This window comes from Bos javanicus, chromosome 25 (genome assembly GCF_032452875.1).
Source record: "Bos javanicus breed banteng chromosome 25, ARS-OSU_banteng_1.0, whole genome shotgun sequence".
In the NCBI taxonomy this organism is placed as follows: domain Eukaryota; kingdom Metazoa; phylum Chordata; class Mammalia; order Artiodactyla; family Bovidae; genus Bos; species Bos javanicus.
In genome coordinates, this window is record NC_083892.1 from 27012180 (window position 1) to 27034531 (window position 22352).

At 54.8% G+C, this 22352-nt stretch overlaps 1 protein-coding gene and 2 long non-coding RNA genes across 5 annotated transcripts; 1 reads left to right on the forward strand and 2 right to left on the reverse strand.

Moving 5' to 3' along the window:
- The first annotated feature begins 531 nt into the window (after positions 1 to 531).
- Positions 532 to 20754, forward strand: FBXL19 (F-box and leucine rich repeat protein 19). Of its 3 annotated transcripts, XM_061401720.1 has the most exons (11): positions 532 to 617; positions 1914 to 2114; positions 3457 to 3600; positions 3724 to 3810; positions 3898 to 4116; positions 4615 to 4776; positions 5905 to 6416; positions 14428 to 14591; positions 14692 to 14853; positions 19890 to 20108; positions 20216 to 20754. In XM_061401720.1, exons 2-11 carry the CDS (start codon positions 1938 to 1940, stop codon positions 20392 to 20394), a joined length of 2025 nt encoding a protein of 674 aa, XP_061257704.1. In that variant the 5' UTR covers positions 532 to 617; positions 1914 to 1937; the 3' UTR covers positions 20395 to 20754. The 3 variants fall into 3 exon arrangements, with proteins under 3 accessions (XP_061257704.1, XP_061257705.1, XP_061257706.1); XM_061401721.1 differs by lacking the exon at positions 532 to 617 and having other exon boundaries at positions 4615 to 4647; XM_061401722.1 differs by lacking the exons at positions 532 to 617; positions 1914 to 2114; positions 3457 to 3600; ... (1 more) ...; positions 3898 to 4116; positions 4615 to 4776 and adding an exon at positions 4995 to 5619.
- Positions 8164 to 8878, reverse strand: LOC133238529 (uncharacterized). The gene is made up of 2 exons (XR_009733555.1): positions 8704 to 8878; positions 8164 to 8312 (listed from the first exon to the last, which is right to left on the reverse strand). It is a non-coding gene; the product is annotated as an uncharacterized LOC133238529 (long non-coding RNA).
- On the reverse strand, positions 17979 to 22339 carry LOC133238527 (uncharacterized). Its single transcript, XR_009733552.1, has 3 exons — positions 22250 to 22339; positions 20182 to 20357; positions 17979 to 18169 (listed from the first exon to the last, which is right to left on the reverse strand). It is a non-coding gene; the product is annotated as an uncharacterized LOC133238527 (long non-coding RNA).
- Positions 22340 to 22352: the final 13 nt, after the last annotated feature.

Consider the following 22352-nt stretch of genomic DNA (forward strand, 5'->3'; position numbering starts at 1 on the left):
GCCCAGCAGCTTCCTTCATCCCCCTCTGCTCGCCCCGTAGCAGTAGCGCAGGGGGCCGCAGACCAGGGGCGGGCCCAGGGGAGGGGGGCAGGTTACAGGGACCCCCCCCTCCCCGGGAACGGGCGGTGGGCGGGGCTTGGACCCCGGAAACGGTGGGGGGTCCCAGGCCTGGCCCTGGACCCCTGGGCAGTGGGCATCGGGAAGGGGCCAGTTAAAGGGCCGGGGGCACTGGGGAGAGGCGGGGCGGGGTGGGGGGAGGGGAGCTGGGACTCGGACCCCCGGACTGAGTGGGGCCCGGGCAGAAGCTGTGCACCCTGCGCCCGAGGAGCCCCCGTTGGCCTGGGGGGACTGAGGGACTGAGCCCCCCAGAGCAGGACCTCCCCCTGGAAGGGCCGCGCCGCAGCCCGTGGGAGGGCCTCGCCCCCGGCGCCCCCCATCTCCATTCGCCGCCGTCCCGGCCTCCGCCGGAGGGAGGGGCCGAGCGCCCTCGGGGGGCCGTGGACCCCGGCGTTCTGAGCGTTCCGCGCCCCGCGCCGCCCGGCCCCCCCGCCGCCGATGGCCGCCGACCCGCCGGGAGCTGCCGAGAAGGGAGAGATGGCTCCCGGGACACGTGTGAGGTGGGTTCATGCGGCTCCTCCTCACCCCCAGACCTGGGCAGCTCCCAGTCCCATTCATCCTCAGCCCGGCCTCTTTCTACCTTGCCCGCCCCCAACCTTACCCTCTCTTAGCTCCAAACTCCTCATCTCCAGCCCTCTTTCCTGTTACCTCTCAACCCTGGGGAACTAGTCTTCCTTCCTAGACCTTGCTTCCCCTTGCAGACCCCCATCCCCGCCTGCAGTTGCAGCCCTCCAAGGCCCTTCCCCTGGAGCGCTGGAGGGCTCCTTTTCCCCCATGGATGGGTCTGGAAAGGGGGAAGCTGGGGTAAGACTCTGGATATGTAGCGAGCCTCCAGGCCTGCTGAATCTGTGCGGGATCTTGGAGGATCTGGTTTGCCTGGGAAGAGGAGCCCAAGGGATTCCAGACAATTAGGGATGGAAAGCAGTTTGGGAAGCTGGGAGGCAGGGGGCGGTGCACACGAGCCCATCTTGAGTTCTATGGAGATGTCAGGCTGGATTCTAGATTCCCAGGGAATCTGGGAGATTGCCCTGGTTGACCTGAGAGACCCATAAGGAGGCTGTGTTGGAGCAGAGGAAGCTCTGTGGGGAACAGAGTTGAAATTTGGGGCCACGGAGGGCTTCTGAAGCAGCATCTGAAAGAAGGTCTGTGAGTGCTGGGAAGTTGGGCAGCCCGGTGGATCTTTAGGGGTTAGATTGGGTGAGCAGGTTCCCATGAAGATGAGGAGGAAATCTAGGCTTTAGAGGAGAGGAGTTGGGTGTTAGTAGCTTTTGAGAGAAAAGAGAGAGGTCTGGAGTTGGCAATCAGGAATCTGTGGGGATCTGGGAGGTGAATTTGGGGTGTTTCAGCTTGGGGAGAGCCGGGGATGGAGCACATTTGGAGAACAGGGGAAGAGTTGGGACCTGTCTCAGGTGACTCCACAGACAAGGAGCCCTGGTTGTCCTGGGAGCTTCGCTGTGGGGATGTCGGTGGAAAGGTCCTTGTCCCTCTCGGTGTCCCTTCATCCTCCCTGGGTCAGGCGCGGGAGTCTGGAAGAAGTGTTAGAGTAGGAGTGAGGTCAGGAAGCTAGTTCTCAGGGCTCCCGGAGGAGCCAGGTGAGCTGCTTCAGAAAGAGGATGGCCTTGCCTAGAGGGATGGGGGTTCCCCTGACCCCCCGCAGGAGGGGCACCTCCTTGTTCCTTGTCTCCCTGGGTAGGAAGGCAAGCTCTGGCTGCCTAGAAGTAGGGGGAAAGCTGCCAGGAGTCTCGCCGGCCAGGGTCCCCGTGGACCCCCCTGACCTTTCCACCCTCCACTCATAGCCCTCGGCGTTGCTGACGCCCCCAATGTCGTCGAGCAGCCGGGGGCCGGGGGCCGGAGCGCGCCGACGCCGAACCCGCTGCCGCCGCTGCCGGGCCTGTGTGCGAACTGAGTGCGGGGACTGCCACTTCTGCCGAGACATGAAGAAATTCGGGGGGCCCGGGCGCATGAAGCAGTCGTGCCTGCTGCGGCAGTGCACTGCCGTGAGTTCTGCCCCCACTGCAGGGGGGCACCCTTCCCCAGCTGACCTCAGCACCTATCTGGGGGGCTGGGGGTGACTCCAACGAGAGTCATGTAAAGTTGCCATAGATTCGCTCATGCGTTCACTGGCTGGTTCACATATCCGCCAGGCCCATTTCTGTCCTCAGCTTCAAGCTGGGGCCAATGTTAGGGTCCACAGAGGAATCCCTCTCACACCCTACCATCAGGCCTTTCCCAACTTTCAGAGGCAGAGACCCGAAGAAAGCTCGGTCCCCCTTGGACTCCTTCCCCAGAGCCAGGAATGGGTCTTTGCCTTCTTTGGCTTCCTTTTCACCTGTGAGAGTGGTCTCGGATTTGAAGATAGTCTTACCCACTGTGTGACCTTGAACAAATCACTGTGACCCTCAAGGTACCTTCTCTGTGAAATGTTTCCTTTGTTGAGTTGTAAAGGTCAAACAGCATGGATAAGAAGGTACCTGCTGCCAGGCGCAGCACATAGTAGGTATCCAGGAACCATGGGGTTGTGCCGGCCTTCCTCATCCTTAGTGCTCCCCGGTGCTCCTGAAGTGGGCCTTTCCCAGGAGCTTTGGGACCAGCTGCATCCTGTGCTCCCCTTCTGCCACCACCTCCCTTTTTCCCTGCAGTCACCCTTTCCTGGATGGTCTCTTTGCCTCACAGCCCTTCCCTGTTTTTCCTTTGTCCCCTGACCCTTGCCTCACTTTTCTTCTTCCCCACCTGCTTCTTCCCTGAGCCTGCCTCACAACCTTCTTGATATGACTCAGTATTACCCCTCATTTTTTTCCTAAAGTCATATTGTCTGATAGCTGCTCTCCCTTCCCTAGGATCAGTCAACTGCCCTTAGTGTTCCCAGGGTTCATTGTGGGGTCCAGGGCAACTCCCATACAGCTCATTGAGGAAACTCAGACTCACTCCAATCTGTCGCCATGTTCCCTTCAGCTCTCTCTGAGTATTACTGTCACCTTGGCCTATAGTCTTCCCTTCTTTCCCAAAGCCAGCTACGTCAGGTCACCCAGGCCCTGGATTCAGATGCAGCTTTCAACAGTGACAACTGTGTATCAACTACCTTTTCTGCATTATCTCATTTTTATGACAGTTCTGCGAGGAAAAACTTCCTAGCCCCATTTGACAGATGGAGAAACTGAGACATAAGGGGGTTAAATCAGTTCAAGGTCATACTGCTGAAAAGGAACAAATTCAGGATTTGACCCAGCTTGCCCCCATGGGTTTTAAACGTTATCTTGCAGCTTGCCGGGGTCCCCAGAAAGAACAGTCTTTCCCCTGTGGCTTGCTTTTGGGGTCCCTGACACCCCCTTTCCCCAACAGCCTGTGCTCCCACACACAGCTGTATGCCTCTTGTGTGGGGAGGCTGGGAAGGAGGACACAGTGGAAGGAGAGGAAGAGAAATTTGGTTTGAGCCTCATGGAGTGTACAATCTGCAACGAGATCGTCCACCCTGGCTGCCTGAAGGTGATGGTCCTGGCGACCCTGGAGGCCGGGGTGGGGCTCAGACTGTCGGGGAGTAAGGAGCTGGGGTAGGATGCCTCTTGAATTTTTTGACACCTGACATCCACTCCCTGCCTCTGTCTACAGATGGGGAAGGCTGAGGGTGTCATCAATGCAGAGATCCCCAACTGCTGGGAGTGCCCTCGCTGCACCCAGGAAGGCCGGACCAGCAAGGTAGAGGCTTGGGTGGGTGCCAGGCTCTGGGTAGGCGGGAGATCGGGGGTTGGTGCAGAACCTCACCCCCAGCTTCCATCTCCCCAGGATTCAGGTGAGGGACCAGGCCGCCGCAGGGCTGACAACGGCGAGGAGGGCGCCAGCCTGGGGAGTGGATGGAAGCTGACGGAAGAGCCGCCACTTCCACCACCTCCACCCAGGCGCAAAGGTCCCTTACCTGCTGGGCCCCCCTCAGAGGACGTGCCTGGGCCCCCCAAAAGAAAGGAGAGGGAGGCAGGGAATGAGCCCCCTACCCCAAGGAAAAAGGTGAGCCAGGGAGCATGCTCATTCGATCCAGCCTAAGGGATTTGGGGAGCTGTAGTCCTGTTGCATTTGGGGAGAACCTGGGACATTCAGCTTCATGGGTTCCCCCCAGGGATTGTTGGGAGATGTAGTTCGGAATTTCAGGTGGGAGGATGGCGCATGTTCAGTGTGGAGGAGAGGTACAGGTGAGAAGCTACTGGCGCTGGGCTGGACAGGGAAGCTTTGGGTGTTTTAGGGAAGAGGGAGAGAGCATGCTCAAATTAGCTGCTGCAGAGGAGGAAGGAGGGGCTGGAAAAGGCCTGAGGGGGAAGAAAGAGGAGATGAGAGCATGCTCAGTGAGCCAAGACACTGGTTACCCGATGAGCATGCTCAGAGTTCTCCCTGAGGTGGGGGCTTCTGGGATTTGTAGTCCTAAGAGATGAGCATAGATCTTAGTTTTGTGGACAACCAGGGGTTAATGGCGTTTCTCCCTTGCCCCCTGTCTCCTTCTTGCTCTGGTAGGTGAAAGGAGGCCGAGAGAGGCACCTGAAGAAGGTGGGTGGAGACGCCTGCCTCCTCCGAGGATCGGACCCAGGCGGCCCCGGCCTTCTGCCCCCCAGGGTTCTGAATCCGAGCCAGGCTTTCTCATCCTGCCACCCTGGGCTCCCTCCCGAGAACTGGGAGGTGTGCCGGGGACCTCCCTCCCCTTCCCACTTTCCTTTGCCCCACCCTCTATCCTGGAGACAGAAATCTGTCCTTTCCTGCCTACCTTGTCCTACCCCAGCCCCGCTTGGCCACGATGGGCAGGCAGTTGGGCCCCTGGGACGAGTAGAGGGGAAGAGTGGGTTGGGGCCGGGCCACAAGAGCCCTGGACTTGCCAAGAACCCTTGGGGTATCATTTGACCCATTTGCCTCATCTTTCCAAACCTTTAAGGGGAAAGAACGGAGTTCAAATCCCTGTTCAACCATTGCCTTGCTGATTGGTCTTGGCAACTTATCAGCTGCTCTGGGCTTCAGTTTCCTCGTCAGTGAAATAGAAATGATACCACTTCCCTTGCCCGGTCTATGCCACAAAGCTGTTTAATGACATTAAATGAGCTTTGAAACTGCAAAGGGACTAGATTTGAGGGAAGTAAGGCCCAGAGAGGTTTGAAGACTTGTCCAAGGTCACATAGCAAAGCTGGCATTCAGCTGTCACTTTGCACTGACACATCAGATGCCAGGGTCTGCTTGACTGCACTCAGATTCTTCCTCTGCCATTTGTCAGATTGTCACCTTGGGCAAGTTCCATAATCTCTTGGAGCCTACATTTCCTTATATCTGGAAAGAGTGGCCCAAGTTGCCACTGCATCCCAGTGCTGTGAGGATGTCATGAGTCATCGAGGGTGGGAGGCTCCGCCCAGGCCCGGATGATCACTGTTACTCTTGTCTCATTGCAGAGACGCTCGAAGTTGTTTGGTCCAGCTTTCTGTGTTGTAGATGATGAGAAAGGGGCTTCCCAAGGTCACAGAGAGAATTGATAGCCAGGTCAATATGCAAAACTAGATCTGTAACTGTTCTCCACACCTCACTGCTTTTGGAAACTCATAAGCTATCGAGACACATAAGTCTTTGAATTCTTTGCATCAGCACCTTCCTGTGACAGATAAGGAAAGTGAGAAGTCCAGAGAGGAGCATGACTTGACTGAGGCCCCACAGGGCAGGAACTCAGGACTGTCCCTCTGGCTATTCATCCCCCCCGGTGACTCCTCGGGGGTCGGGGGTGGGAAGGCAGGTGCCAGGCCCTAGAACAGCCTCCATCTCTTCCTGCAGAAACCAAAGCCGCCTTTGGCCTCTGCTGAGGGCCCGGCGGTGCCTTCCCCGTCACCCCAGCGGGAGAAGCTCGAGCGCTTCAAGCGAATGTGCCAGCTGCTGGAGCGGGTGCCCGACACGTCCTCGTCCTCCTCGGACTCCGACTCGGACTCCGACTCATCAGGCACATCGCTGAGTGAGGATGAGGCTCCTGGCGAGGCCCGGAATGGGCGACGGCCAGCCCGGGGCAGCTCGGGCGAGAAGGAGAACCGCGGGGGGCGGCGGGCTGTGCGCCCTGGCAGTGGGGGACCCCTCCTCAGCTGGCCCCTGGGCCCCGCGCCCCCACCCCGGCCCCCGCAGCTGGAGCGGCACGTGGTGCGGCCCCCGCCTCGAAGCCCCGAGCCCGACACGCTGCCTTTGGCTGCTGGATCCGACCACCCCCTGCCCCGCGCCGCCTGGCTTCGTGTCTTCCAGCACCTCGGGCCCCGAGAGCTATGCATTTGCATGCGAGTGTGCCGGACTTGGAGCCGCTGGTGAGTGGCCTGGACAGGCCTGGGTTCCATTGCCCCACATGCTCCTCATTCGCTGGGTGACCTGCAGCAGGTCCCTGAGCCTCTCTGGGCCGGGTGCTTGTACTGATGATGCTTCTGTAGGATGGACGTGCTGTAGTTGGTACTTGTGTATTGACTGTGCACAGGCTGCTTTTGATTTAGTTGCTCACTGAACCCTCACAACAACTCTGTGAGGTGGGTACTATTATCCTCATTTTCAGGGGAAGCTGAGGTCAAGGTCACGTGGAGAGGAAACAGTAGAACCAGGAATTTGAACCTAGTCCTTCTGGCTCTAGAACCTTTCTCCTTAAAATTGTTACTTATGAGTGTTTAATATGTGCCAAGTATAGTGCTGACTGCTGTGTCTGCATCCTCTCACTTGCTTTTCACCTCTCTGCTGCTGCTGCTGCTGCTAAGTCGCTTCAGTCGTGTCCGACTCTGTGTGACCCCATAGACGGCAGCCCACCAGGCTCCCCTGTCCCTGGGATTCTCCAGGCAAGAACACTGAGGACAGTCTTATTATTGATCCCACTAACACATAAGAAGGGGCCTCCCAGGTGGCTCAGCAGTAAAGAATCTGCCTGCCAGTACAGGAGCCTCAGGAGACTCAAGTTCGATCCCTGGATGGGGAAGATCCCCTGGAAGAGGGCACGGCAACCCAATCCAGTATTCTTGTCTGGAGAATCCCATGGACGGAGGAGCCTGGTGGGCTACAGTCCGTATGGTCGCAGAGAGTGGGACACGACTGAAGCGACTTAGCACACATGCATGCACACCTAAGGAAGCCCGTTATGGGGCTTCCTCACTTCTCACTGCAGAGGGCATGAGTTCAATCCCTGGTGACGGAACTAAGATTCTGCAAGCTGTGTTACAACCAAAAAAGCAGAAAGCCCTTTGCTGAGCGGTCCCTGCTCCCCAAGTGGCAGCCATATTTGGGCCTCCTGATTATGCTTGGAACTTCTTTGTGGCCTGGAGCTACCACCAGCACCCTCCACTTACCCTCCTCTCATCTCCCCACTGCTTCCTGAGTCTTGTTTCTATAGGAATGTGGGTCAGCCTCTCCAACCCCTGGTCTTACTCTTGGATCCTGTCCCTGACAACCCCCATCCCCACCTCTCCACCAAACTCCTCCAACACTCCCCCCATACCCCTAAAGAGCACATAGAGGCTTTCTGCATGTTGACAAGCCTTCATTCGTTTTGACGTTCCCATGTAAGTATTTGGGGGAAATACCTATCTGTTTTATCTTCATGTTCTCGGCACAGGACAAAAGATAATAATGTGTGTTAGTTGCTCAGTCGTGTCTGACTCTTTGCCAACCCCATGAACTATAGCCCACCAGGCTCCTGTCCATAGAATTCGCCAGGCAAGAAAATTGGAGTGGGTTGCCATTTCCTTCGGAGAAGGCAATGGCACCCCACTCCAGTACTCTTGCCTGGAAAAATGGACTGGCTGACCTTAAACCCCAGTCCTTTTCCTTAGGATTCTGGTGTACTTGTTCACACTTGCTGGTCTGTGGAGGCTACAGAGCTACGAGGAGGGGAAGGCAGGCTCTGGAGATAAATTACCCATAGTTGAATCTTTTTTTTTTTTTTTAATGCTTTTTTTTGTTTGTTTGTTTGGCTTCGCCAGATTTTAGTTGTGAGCTCTTAGTTGGGGCATGTGGGATCTAGTTCTCTGACCAGGGTTTGAACCTGGACCCCCAGGAAAAGTCCTCCGTAGTTGAATCTTTCTCTGCTGAGCTGTACACAGTCAGGCTAGTTCCTTCTCTGTACATCAGTTTGTGCATCAGTGTCTTCATCTGTTAAAACGGGAACCAAGGCATTTACTTCATGAGTGTTTTTGTGAGCTGATACAACCAAGAATCGAGGACTGTACCTAGGAAATAGAAACTTCTTAGTGCCTTAACAGCAATCCTTATCACTGGTTCAGCTACAAATATTTACTGAAAGCACAGACTTTTAACATTCTGGGAACTCAGATCTGTGCCCTTGAAGAGTTTTCAGTCAACCTGCCACATAATAGAAACAAGTAGTTACAGCAGTTGCTGGGATCACCTCCTCCGCCTCTAGTAGTCATTGGGGAAACGTTTGCCAAGGCCTCTTGGTCAGGGCCAGCCCTGTGCTTGATACCTGGGACCCAGAACTGATGAAGACCCAATTTCTGTCTCAAGGGGAACTCGTGACTGCAGGTGGACAAAGCAGAGAAGCTGGACTGGATGGTGGTTTTCTGCTTGGGCCTAGGAGTCTAGTCCCCATGGGTTTCTCACCTGTGACTCCTGTACTTCTTGGATGAGTGGCCATGGGTGGATTGCTTTACCTATCAGGGCCTCAGTTTTCTTATCTGTAGTCTGGGTTCATATCAGTACCTAGTAGGGATGAAATGAGGTGATTTTAGCACCATCGCTAAAGGGTGCTAAATGCTCAACAAAATGGTGGTTTTGGATGAGTAGAATGAGGGTAGGGCTGAACAAGGGCCTGAGAGGGCACAGTGGGACTAGTCCAGAGGCTCTGTCAACCTGGGCACAGAGGCAGGGCCTGTGGGGATGAAGAGGAGGGACAGGAGTTGAGACTTGTTAGGAAGCAGGATGACTTGGATTTGGTGACTAAATGGACGTGGAGGCAGTAGGGTGACATGCAGCTGTGTTTCTGGTCCATGAGCCTGGATGGGCAGCAAGATCATGGCACAAGCTTGGGAATACTTAGTGGGAGCAGGTTCCAGGGTCAAGCCAAGTGCTCGCATTTGCTAGGTTTGGTCTGAAAGGCCTTTGGGCCCATCAGGCACTAACAGGAGAGCACCTGGAGGTACAGGTCTGTTGCTAAAAAGAAAGATCCAAGTTGGGGAGTTTTTAACCTATAGATAGCAGCTTCAAGGAAGAGGCCAGAAATCAGTGTCAGCACTTGTGAGTTAGAACAGCCAGAGACTTGGGAGGGGATTGGGAGCAGAATGTGTCCCGAAGGAGAGATTGAGGAGGGAACAGGGGTGGGTGTTGGCGAGAGGTCACGGGAGATCAAGGACCAGAAGTGTCCATTGGATTTGGCTCCAAAGAGGCCTGGCTGTCTTCTGCTGTGCTGTGGGGGGGAGGGCACTGGAGCCAGGTTGCGTGGAATTGAGGGTGGACTTGATCTGTTTGTTCTCTGCTGTGTCCCTAGTTTCTAGGATACCCGGCATACAGGAGGTACTGAAAAAACACTTGTCTAGTGAATGAAAGTGAGGAAATCGGGTTGGAGTGTGAAAAAGGGGCAGCGAAGGTGGAGCTGGATAGAAAGTTGTAGGTGGGAGAGCAGGAAGTTGCAGGCTTTCCCGTCGGATGGCTTCCATCTTCTCTTGGAAATGGCAGGCACAGTGATCTGCCTAGGTCGGGAGGGAGGTGGGGTCGTAGGGGGAGGCGAGGCCTGGGGGAGTTGCGGAGTCCCAGGGAAGAGGGGGGAGACTTCGCTGGAAATGAGCAAGGAAGGCACTACACTGCCTGGTCAAGGCAGCTGGACTTGGGACTAAACACTGATGGACGCATGGAAGGACCTCAGTGCCAGCAAGGAGCCCAGAAAGCTGATACGGAAGAAGTGGCTTGGGTTGGAGCCTGGGAAGCTGTGAAGTCCTTATGGGTAGCAGTTTTGGCTGGTCTAGCTCTGTGGCCCCAGAGGGCCTCTGCAAGAGGGAGGTTTTGGACTCAACTTTGGAGGTGGGCTGAGTTGGTCAGGGGTGTCTGGAGTCAAGGGGAAAGTGAGTGGGGTAGGGCATTTGGTCATCAGGCTCGGCGTCCCGTGGGTGATGGATGCCTTGGCCTTGGACTTCTTCCAACCTCTTACCTAAGTGTCATTTTCTAGTCTAGGAAGAGGGCTTCCCAGGTGACTCAGTGGTAAAGATTGTGCCTACTAGTGCAGGAGATGTGGGTTCGATTCCCTAGATCAGGAAGATCCCCAGGAGAAGGAAATGGCAGCCTGCTCCAGTATTCTTCCCTGGAAAATTCCATGGACAGAAGAACCTGGTTCATAGGGTTGCAAAGAATCAGACATGACTTAGTGACTGAACATGCATACACTAGTCTAGGAAGAACCTGTCTACGGCCCCCTGTTACCCTCACAACAAACTTCCATGGTCCTGTTGGACATTTGGACAAGAATGGTGACTGCGCTAAACACTTCCTCTGCATCGTCTCTCCCCCCGCCTTTTTTTAAACATCTTTCGTTTAATTATTTTAAATCACTATTTTTAAAAAATGAAATGAGTTAATGTACTCTCCCTTCATTTTTGCAGCAAACCTGTGAAATCAGTGCTGCTTTTACACCATTTTATGGTTTGGAAAATGAGGCCCAGAGAGAGCAAGTGACTTGCCTAAGGTCACTCCGAGCACAGAGGCGGCAGAGCTGGGGCTTCGATCTCCACCGCTCACACTCCGCGCTTTGGAGCTCTGTGCCCATGTTCATCCAGCCTGGCATTCCAGCCTTCCTGGCCAAGACACCCCTACCCTGGGCTGGCCCTCCTCCGTAGCCTCACCCCTGCCTCTTCTGCATGTCAGAGCTCTCGATCCAGACCAGCTTGCTCTACCACCTGGGTCTGCTACCATGTAATCGAAGTTGTACCTTGAAATCAGTCTTCTAACCTCCCTGGACCTCATTTTCCTGACCTCTAAAAAGGCGATGGTGATTATAGTATTCACCTCCTAGGGCAGTTGTGAAGTTAAATGTGTAATGCGTAGAACGTAGTAAACCCTTGGTGAACATGGGTTTTCATGGGTGAACATGAGGTGTTCAGGTATTCGTGTTTCGTCATCCTCATTGTTAAGGTGAGATGATGAATTGCCTTTTGTTCCTACTGCCCAAGATTCTCAGAGCTCTCCCTTTTTTTTTTTTTTCTGTGTACTTGGCCAGGACACTGGTTCTTCCTTATCTAAACTCAAATCTTCTTCCTCCTCCCCTCGATAGAATTAACTCGTGCTGTGCAGCGTGCAGGATCTTAGTTCCCTGAGCAGGTTTCAAACCTGTGCCCCCTGCAGTGGAAGCGCAGAGTCCTAACCACTGGACCGCTAGCTAGGGAAGCCCCAACTGTTGCCTTCCTTCAAGTCTCAGATCTGGCATTGTCTCCCCAGGAACCTCCCCGACCTAGTTTCTCACCAGCTCTTATCATGTCCCTTGTTGTCCCAGTTACTGTAAGACTCAGCTGCCTCCCCCGTTTCCTCACTGTTCAGCGTCTCGACACTTAGTATCTGTAGGGGGCCCTCGGTGACTGTTGGCTGCCACTCTGAGATTTAAACCCAGTGTTCTGGTCATCCAAGGGCAAAGGGACAAATTAGCTGCAGCCAAGAAAAATCAGGAGAGACTTCCTGGAAGAGGAAGCACTGGAGCTGAGCCCTGAGGGATCTGGGTTGGTTGGCAGTTCCATCAAAGACAAACATGTGCCAAAATGGGTTGGCACCAGATAGCAGGTGTCTGTTGGTAAGCAGGTGGTTTGGCTTGGCTCTTGCGGAGTGCAGTGTACAGATAGCTGGTGGCCTGTGTGTGCCCTTGGAGGGAAGGGTTCCCAACTAGCCACATAAGATCCAGGAGGGCTTCAGGTTGGTGGTGACAGTTGAGCTGGAACTCATGACTGGGTCAGAGTGAGCAGAGAGAAATTTTGGATGGAATGTGATTTCACTGAGTGGAAGGAGACAAGGGCCAGAACCTAGGGGCAGAAGCTGGATTGAAGGTGGGTAGTTTTTTTTTTTTTCTTTTCCTGTTTAGAATGGGAGAGATTTGCAAGTGTTTATTGTTTGAGTGGGTGGAACCAGGAGAGGGAGAGGCTAGAATGCCAGAAGAGGAAGGGAAATGGTAGGAGGTGGCAGGTGGGACAGAGGGTGGAGTTTTTTGGATCAGAGCCTTGGTGTATGTGTTTCCAGCTTTCCCTAAAATGTCACCCAAGGGTTCCGGAGTTTGCCTGAGAGTTGGCAAGTGGCACAAAAACTTGGCTTGATCGTTCTATTATTAATAGTTTTGAAAAGAAATTTCCTCCATTGGGTGCTATTATATCTTTCGGATGCGTGCACGCTCAGTTGTGTCCACTCTTTGGAACCCTATGGGCTGTAGTCCACCAGACTCCTCTGTCCATGAAATTTTCCAGGCAAGAATCTTAGAGTGGGTTGCCATTTCCTCCTCCAGGGCATCTTCCTGACCCAGGGATCGAACCTGCGTCTCATACATTTCCTGCATTGGCCAGCGGATTCTTTAACACTTGACAACCTTTCTAATTCTTAATCTCCCTGTTTAACAAAAATAGTCTTTATATGGCAGCCAAAAGCCATAGCAACACCTAGCTAGAATTTAATAATCCTGGTCTGTTTTTATGGTGTTTATGTCTAAGTATAACATATGTATGTGAAACAATACTGGTTTTCAGTGCAAATGCTGGTTTTAAGAATTGATTTAAAGATAAATTTACATTCTGCAGATAAGTTGATACTGAATGACTGGAGTTTGGGCATCTCTGCCCCAGCCCACGGCTTCCTGAAGGGAAAGCCTCCCAGAAGCAGGGCTGGGAGAGAGATAAGAGACAGCTTCCTGGTTCCCCTCCCCACCCCTGCTGCTTTGATACAGTTCATCTCGCCCAGTGGGAACTTTCTGACATGGCTTTGGACTACTGTACTAAAGAAACTTTTCAGACCACATCTCGAGGAACTTTAGTGTATGGGGTTGGCCAAAAAAAATTTGTTTGATTTTCCATAACAGCTCACGTGGGGGGCAACCTGAATGAACTTTTTGGCCCACCCTATACTACAGTATATTAGTAGATGACTTTGGCAGAGATGGGGAAGGTTCCCTGGTAACATCAGTTTGGGAAGCCCTTCTCCACTTTCCTGCATGTTGGTCTCATCAAGGCTGTCAGAGTTGCTGGAGACCAACCCATTTCACTTTATGCAGGCCTCATTCATCTTTGTAGTTTCAACGACTGGGACCTGCTAGGCCTTCCATAAACACTGACTGAGTGAATCACTGGGAAGCCATAAATGAAGTGTGTGGTAGGGGTGCTCCGTGGGAGCTTTGGGTGGTTCACATTTGGCTTGGGAGCATCCGTTCATGCAACAGATGTACAGCAGGTAAACTACGCACCTGGCCCGGTACTGAGCACTGGGGGTGCTGAGGGGAAGAAGCCAGGGCTGCCTTTGTGAAGTCTCCATTCTGGCTGGAGGCTCACAGAAATCACAGACTAGTAAGTCAAGCCCTGGGCAGCTGGTCCTCAGGATGAGCAAACGTGGATCACGGGCGGAAATTAGTAGAGGTTGAGAAGTACCCACAGCCACCATAACTGGTGAGAAGCCCAAGGCAGGGGATGGGGGCTGCTGCTGGATCTCTCTGGGTCTCCATCAAATACAGCGTGTAGCGTGTGTGTGTCCTTGGCACAATGCTTTGGAAGCTTTAGGCCCACTCACTATGGATTTTTTTCTGTTTTTGGTTGGGCTGGGTCTTCACTGCAGGTGAGGCCTTCTTTAGTTGTGATGCTCAGGCTCTAGAGCACACAGCCTCAGTAGTTGTGGCACGCAGCTTATCCAGGTGCTCCGTGCCGGCTCTCTAGTGCAGTACATGGGCTTAGTTGCCCCACGGCATGTGGGATCTTAGTGCCCTGACCAAGGATCGGACCCATGTCTCCTGCATTGGAAGGCAGATTCTTAACCACTGGACCACCAGGAAAGTCCCTGTAAGGTCCACTAACTGTAATGACCCCATTTGATCTTATAACCACCTCGTGGGCAAGGCCCACCTGTTGACTATCACTTTTTGTGTTATAAACAAGGCCTGAGGCCCAGGGAGAGGGATGGGCTTGCCAAAGATCTCACATCCAATTAGTGATGGAGTTGAACCCCAAACCCAGTGTTCTTGGCCTGGGTCCTGGGGCTTCCTGCCCACCCCTGCTGTTTGGTATGGCCCAGGAGAGAACTGGGGTGAACCAGGGTGGGGATTGTGGGTTCCCTGAGACTGTGAGCTGAGGATTGAGGTCTCTGTCTCCCCCCTGTGGCCAACAGGTGCTACGACAAGCGTCTGTGGCCTCGAATGGACCTGAGCCGGAGGAAGTCACTGACCCCGCCCATGCTTAGTGGTGTGGTTCGCCGCCAGCCTAGAGCCCTGGACCTCAGCTGGACGGGTGTCTCCAAGAAGCAGCTCATGTGGCTTCTGAACCGACTGCAAGGTAGTGCTGGGTGGTGAGGTGGGGCGGGGTGAGGGAAGGGAACAGACCGAGGACAGAGCCCTCCTAGCACCTGTTTCCGGGGACCTCCCCCCTCCCCCAGGCCTGCAGGAGCTGGTGCTCTCTGGCTGCTCCTGGCTCTCTGTCTCTGCCCTGGGCTCAGCCCCACTGCCGGCCCTGCGGCTCCTGGACCTCCGCTGGATCGAGGATGTTAAAGACTCCCAGCTCCGCGAGCTGCTGCTGCCTCCGCCAGACACCAAACCAGGTGTGGCCTCTTTTGGCTCCTTTGTAGGAGGGGTTGGACAGGCTGAGGGATGAGGCCTCCACGGTCTCTTTTGACTCCTGCTGGGTGTTGAAAGGATTTGAAGAACGGATAGAGCTTGAGATTGAGGAGACAGGTCCTGCTTGGCCCATGTTCATTCATTCACTTTCCTGCGTGTGCTGGGCCCTGTGATCAGAGCTGAGGGGATGGGATAAGGAAGATGTAGCCCCTGACTCCCAGAGGGGAAGATAATTAGGAGATGAAATGCAGTGTGGGACAGGAGGATGACACAGAATTCTAGGAGAAGCCAGGGGATTGTGAGCGAAATCTCGGTGTGGTGGGCACTACTGGGGAGACTTCTCCCAGGGCAGCAGTGGGACCGCTGTGGAAGAACACAGGCCTGGGGTGGCTGGTCAGTTCCATTTGCCAAGAGGAGCCAAAGGATCTTCTGTGAAATATCCTGGTTTTTAAATGATGGCACGTAATTCAGATTCTTTTTAAAATTCATGTGTGGGCCCAGCAAAGATATGATTGAGCAGTAGAATTGGCCCCTAGATCCTCTTGCCCTGAAGTGAAACGATGAGGACATTTCTGAGGGAGCAGAGCAGAAACGAGGGAGCCAGCTGACTTGCAGGGTTGTGTGGAGGTGGTGGTTACATTTCCTGAGTCAGACCCCAGCCACCTCTTCACCCTGCTCAGGCCCTGGTCCCCGCCACCAGATAAAGTCAGCTTCATGGCACATAGCCTCTGGGCCTGGCCCTGGGTAGGGCCTGGAGACCTCAAACTGAGTAAGCCCCATTCCCCACCCTGGTGGAACCCCAGTCATGCAGAAATAGAAGGGCATGACATGGTAATGGCTGTGGTTGGTGCAGGGGTGGGGAGGTGGGGAAGGAGGGCGATGAGAAAAGCCATTCTTAAGGAGGTGCTATTTGAATTGAGTCCTGAAAGAGACAGGGTTTTCCCAGGGAGTGTGAAGGAATAAGCAGTTTTGTGAGGCCTGGGAACCATGCTGGCAAAGAGGGGATGCTGGGAACTGGGGCTGGTCTGGTAAGCACCAACCTGGTCACTTTGGGGGTCCTATTGAGGTGTGAGGTAGGAGTGCTGACGCCTGGAGCTCTTCATCTAGTTGTAGCCAGGAGCTGGGATACTCAGCATTTTCTTTGGTCCCCACCAGTCTGTTCTCCATAATGAAGCCAGGGGAACCACCCAGAAGATCAGGCCTGTCCACGTCACCCCATGTTCTCCACTCGTTCTTGTTGTTCCCTGGTGCTCTTTGGATGCAGATCAGTATTTTACCATGGTCGATAAGGCCACTGGTCTGGCTCCCACTAAGCTATGCTATCCTTACATTTCAGCCACCTCAGCCTCCTTGCCAAGTTTCCTCCAGCCCCAGGGCCTTTGCTCACTCCTCTTTGCCTAGAATGCTCTATCCTCCTCGCCTGATACCCAATCGCTTTTTAGGCCTCAGCATCAATGTCATTTCCTCCTAGAAGCCCTCCAAGATCTCTTCCTGCATTGAGATGAGAGTCCCTCTTCCAGAGAGCAGTCCCCTCCTAGCATATCACTGTACAGTGGTGAAATTATTTGGTTAAAATCTGTCTCCTACAAGGTTCTTAAGCTCCATGAGGTCACGGACTGTCAACTCAGCCCAGCACCTTGCTTTGGCAATTCTCTTTCATGGCTCCTTTCTTGCCACCCCATCCCCCTCACAGCAGTTTTGGAAGGGGAAGGAACTAGGATAGAGAAGGAACTAGGATTTCTGGGTGAGGCCCCAGAGGTCTTGAGTGACAGCTGCAGGTCACATAGGCCAGGCCAAATCTGAGCACCCACCCGTGGCCCTCTCTTCCTGGAGCTGGACTGAGCGTTGAGAACAGTGCATTCTGTGAGGTGAGAATGTGCTGGTTGCCTGGCAGGCCAACTCCATCTTCTGCTTGAATTGACTTCAGTCTAAGCTCCTTTATCACGAGCTCGCAAAGGTGAGCCATCCAGGCCCCCCCAAACCTAACATGCTCCTTGAGACTCTACCCACTTTTTCTTTCCCCCTTGGCCACACTAGGTCTTTGTTGGCTTCACTCGGGCTTTCTCTAGTTGCAGCAAGCGGGAGCTACTCTTTGTTGCAATGCACAGGCTTCTCATTGCGGTGACTTCTCTTGTTGCAGAGCAGGGGCTCTAGGGCACATGGGCTTCAGTAGTTTTGGTGCTTGGGCTCAGTAGTGGCTCACGGGCTCAGTTGCTCCTTGGCATGTGGGATCTTTCTGCACCAGGGATCGAATCCATGTCCCCGGTATGGGCAGGCGGATTCTTAACCGCTGGAGCACCATGGAAATCCTGTACGCCCACCTCTATCCCCTTGGCTTCCTGTCCTCATGTGGCGTCCCTGGATCAACACTGCAAGTTTTCCTTCTTCCTTGCTTTTGCCCCTGCTGTTCTCTGCCTGGCTACCCTTCCCTTCGCCATTCCTTCTCATTCAAATAAATCCCTAAAGGCCCACCTCAGTGAAATCCTCCTTGAGCCCACTTGCCTTGCCCTAGCCACACGAGACCTCTCTTTCCTCCGCTTCCCTCTGTTGGCCTTTAGCTGTGGCCTGAGGTTGAGGGCATCAGCAGGTATATCCCCTCTCCAGGCTCCCAGCTCCTCAAGGAGAAAAGGAGAGAATTCAGAGCTTGCCAAGTAGGTGCCCAGAGGTGGCCTGGCAGGTTACAGAAGTGGTGAGCTTGGTGCAGGATGTTAGGGAGTACACCTTACCACCTAGCTTCAGCATCATCGTGGGGTGAATGGGGTAGCCCAGTGATGCTAGATCTTAAAATTTTTCAGGGAAAAGCTCCACATCAAAATTTCTTTATAAAAATGCCCTTTTATGTAGCATCCCTGGTGGCTCAGATGGTAAAGAATCTGCCCGCAATGTGGGAGACCTGAGTTTGATCCCTGAGTCAGGAGGATCCCCTGGAGAAGGGAATGGCTACCCACTCCAGTATTCTTGCCTGGAGAATTCTATGGACAGAGCAGCCTGGTAGGTTACAACCCATGGGGTCGGACAGGAGTGAGCGACTAAGACACACCTCTTACATAGCATCAGTCATTAAGAAAAATGTGAGCACTTTGCAGATCCATAAAACACTCGTGCAGGCTAGTTCCCTGACTTGGGGTCGTATGATCTAGTTTATTTATTTCAGGGTGAGGCTGGGGCCTGGAAAGCTGATAGCATTGTGGTTAAGAGTTAGGACTTGTGAGTTACAAGGCCTGGTGTCTTGGCTCTGTTCATCCATAGTCATGTGATCTTGAGTAGCTGGCTTGGGGATGTAAGCCTGAGCGTTCTCATCTGTAAACAGGAATGATGATCAGAAAACTTACCTCCCGAGGCTGTGGTTCCTAAAGCGTGGTCTCGGGACCGGCAGCTTAGCGTTGCTGGAGAACTTGGTTTTTCCTTTGTCTGGATTTTTTTTGACCATGCTGTGTGGCATGCAGGATCTTAGTTTCCCAACCAAAGATTGAACCTATGCCCCACGCAGGAGAAGCACAGAGTCTTAACCTGGACCTCCAGGGAAGTCCCAGGAAAACTTGTTAGACTCCCTGGGGGCGGGACCAGCGATTGGTTTCACCCAGCAGCCCAGGGAGATACAGAAGTCAGTCTCTGTCTCTGTCTCTCTCTCTCGTTTTTTCTTTCTCTCTCTCCTCTAATTGGAGAGCCACTGGGCTAGGGGCAGACTGCCACTTAGCCGCTGCCTGGCCTATAGTGCGTGCTCAAGCATAGTTACAAAAGTGGAAATGCAGGATCATGGTAGATACAATATAAAGGAAAGCTTTAGGGGCAGAGATGAAGAGTGGGAGCTCTTCTACCCCAGAGACAGAGAAAGGGGAGGTCTCTGAGCTCAGATGGGAAAGCCAGGGACCCTGGCCAGGCAAGGGACTGAACACAGGTGGCCTTGGGCAGGGTCCCCTGTGGAGTTTGGCTCAAGTGTTTCTGAAGGAGGGAGAGGAATTTGGAGCTGAGACAGGGGTGAGACCTTGTAGGAACTTGAATGTTCTCCCACGTAGATTAGACTTCCTGAGGTGCCCTTGGAGAGTTTTCAGCAGAAGAGGGATGTGGTCTCATATATTTGAGAACTGCTCTTTTTTTAAATTAATTTTTATCGGAGTATAGTTGCTTTACAGTGTTGTGTTAGTTTCTGCTGTACAGCAAAGTAAATCAGCTATATGTATACAAATATACATCCCCGCTTTTGGGGATTTCCTTCCCATTTAGGCCGCAAGAGAGCACTGAGTAGGGAAGGTTCCATGAGCTGTACAGAAGGTTCCCATTGCTTACATATTTGATACATAGTATCAGCAGTGTATCTGTGTCAAGCCCCAGCTCCCGGTTGTCACCCCGCCACCCTTTCTCCCTTGTGAGAATCGCTGTCTTTTGATAAGTGAGGAGGTGGGACAGGAGGCCGTCCTGGTGGGGATGTCATTTGTTGGATGAGTGACTGTATATTGACAGGCGTTTATGTCCCAGGTCCTGTGCATAGATCAAGAACAAGACAGACAAAAATTCCTGCCTTGCTGGAAGTGGCATTCTGGTGCAAGGGTCCCCAACCCCCAGTGTCACTCCCCATGGCTCCCCGTCGCTCCCATTACAACCTGAAGCGTCCCCCCTTCCCTCAGCCCTGTCCATGGAAAAATTGTCTTCCATGAAACCAGTTCCTGGTGCGAAAAAAGGTTGAGGACTGCTGTTCTAGTGGGAGAGAGAAAAACACGTCAGTGAGAAAAAGAGGAGAAAGTGCAGGGAAGGAGTTGGAGTACGTGGAAGGTTATAGTTCTGAATGGCATAATCGTGGAAGGCCTCACCCAGGAGTCAGTGTGAGCAGTGGACAGATGAAATGATGGCGGCTTATATGGGTTTGGGGGAGAAGAGCAAGCCACGAGCTACGCAGAAAACGCAAGTCGAGGTTCCCTTAGAGTGGGAGCAGGTCGGGGGTGGTGAGGGAGGAGGGTGCAGACATAGCTGGTGCGGGGACGCGAGCGGCCCACAGTGGTGACCTCTTCTCTGCCCACTGCAGGGCAAACGGAGAGCCGAGGGCGGCTACAGGGGGTAGCAGAGCTGCGCCTGGCCGGCCTGGAGCTGACGGACGCCTCCTTGCGGCTCCTGCTGCGCCACGCGCCCCAGCTGAGCGCCCTGGACCTGAGCCACTGCGCCCACGTTGGGGATCCCAGTGTCCACCTTCTCACTGCCCCCACCTCCCCGCTCCGAGAGACCCTGGTACACCTCAATCTCGCCGGTAAGCGCCGTCCCTTATCTCTCCATCCTTCCAGCCTCCTGGGCCCTGTGGTCCGTGTGGACCCCCTGCTCACCTTCTGGTCTCAGCTGCCGTTGCCCCACCCTCAGGTTGTCACCGCCTCACGGACCACTGCCTCCCGCTGTTCCGCCGCTGCCCGCGCCTCCGCCGCCTCGACCTGCGCTCCTGCCGCCAGCTCTCCCCGGAAGCTTGTGCCCGGCTGGCAGCCGCCGGGCCCCCTGGCCCCTTCCGCTGCCCAGAAGAGAAGCTGCTTCTCAAGGACAGCTAGTTGGGTGCCCCCCACCCTCCCCCAGGACTCATCAGGAGCCTGGACCTCAGGCCTTCATTTCACCCCTACCAGGAGGCCAGGTCACCCACCTCATGACTTGGGATTCCTGAGTTTTACGACTTGGGGTTCCTGCCCAGGGACTCGAGCCAGCCTCCCCCACTCTCTACCCCCTGCACTGATATCTCTGGGGGTCTCTTCTTCCCATCCCCTCCCCCTTCCACCTGCTTCATTGTCCATCCCCTGGGGGAAGCGGGTCAGAGGTACTGGGGGGCGCTGAGCCAAAGGGCTGGTGGGAGGGGGGTTGAGGTGCAGTTTGACGGGGGGGCGAATGGGGAGAGTATCTGCACACAGGATGCTGGGAGCAGGGGGCTGGGGGATGTGGAGGATGGGCTGGGGGTGGGGGGCGGGCAGAGAGCAGACCATCAGGGGTTCAGGGAACAAAGACCAGATACTTGGAATTGGGGGGGGGGTAGGGTGGGGGGGCCAAAAAGGGAAACCAGAGGAGCAACTGGGGATCCAGGTGTCAGAGATGAGGGGACTCGGGGAACCAGGGGAGAGCAACAGGGCTGAGTGAGGGGCGGGGGGCAAGAGCAGGTGCAAGGGGGGCGGTAGTAGCCCCTCGGGGTCACCCCTCTCCTTCCTCCCTCCCTGGATTTCAGTTCCTTCTCCCCAGCCCTGACTCCTTGAACGTCACTGACAATGGCAGCTATCTTGAGGAGTGGGGCCCGCGGGCCTGCCCGCTGTTCAGCGCGCCCTGGGGAGTGGTGAGGGGTACCCCCGCCCCCTACCTGCCTCCCCGCACTATACTTGAACATTCATCTGTACTGAAGTGTTACTTGAACCGGGGGAACCTCGGGCCTGGGGGAGCCAGAGCTTAAGGGGACGGGACCAGCTTGGACTGAGACTGGACTGGTGGACCGCCCAGTTCGGACTGGACCACCCCAGGCTCTCTCGCTTTACTGTATTGAGCAGCTCCACCCCTCCTGACCCTGAGGTGGGGGTGGGGGGTGGTGGGCCAGCCCAGTGATGGGGAAGATGGGACTCCTCCAGCTTGGCTCTTCCCACTCTTTCATCGTCATGGAACCTTGTATCCCATTTGCCCAGGGAACTGCCACTCCTGGTTGCCATGGAATTAGCAGCCAATGGACACCTCCCAAAGCCAGTGCTAAGGCTGGAAATGGCCCCTCTTAGTTGCCATGGGAACTTAGTACCGACTCTTGGCCCTCCCCTGCCCCTTCCTCTGCGGGGGCGGGGCTTTGGGAGCCAGGGGTAGGGGCAGGGGCCAGGTCCCGCCCCTCAGCCCGGGTCTCCCTGGGGAGCCAGACTGGACCATGTTGGGGAGGGGGGAATAGCCACATACCTCAGGTAACAGGGAGGTGCGCGGGTGGGGGGGAGGGACTGGGTGGACCAAAGGCCGGAGGGGAGGGGGTCCTGGGGATTCGCAGAAGGCTTGAGGATGGGGCCGCTTGGGGGAGGGGGAGGAGGCAGCCCAGCGAGGGATAAGTGGGGGACCCAGCCGGGCTGGGCCCCTGGGCCCCGGGTCTGTACAATACGGTTTGCTATAAAACTCAAAATCTTCCAGCCGGGGCCGCCGAGTTTGCGTGTGGTTGTCTGTGGCGTTGGGGATGCCGAGGGTGGGAGTTAGGGGGGGATGACCGGAGTATTCTTTGAGGGTCTGGGAGGACGGGGAGGACGGGGCTCTTTGGATGGGTCTGGGGGACCTAAGGTCTAAGTGGGCCTCCAGAAATTGAGGCTGCAGGGCCTCCTGCAGTCTTTAGGGTGAGATGGGGTCACTTCTGAGTTTACTGTTCAGGTGAGGGTTAGGAGTCTGGACATTCGAGGTGTGCAGGTGTACCTGGAGTGGTCCAGGATCCGGAACTCCCAGTCACTGGGGCTCGGCGTTCATCACAGTGGGGTTGAGGCACCCAGAGGACATCCTAGGTGGACTGGGGTCTCGG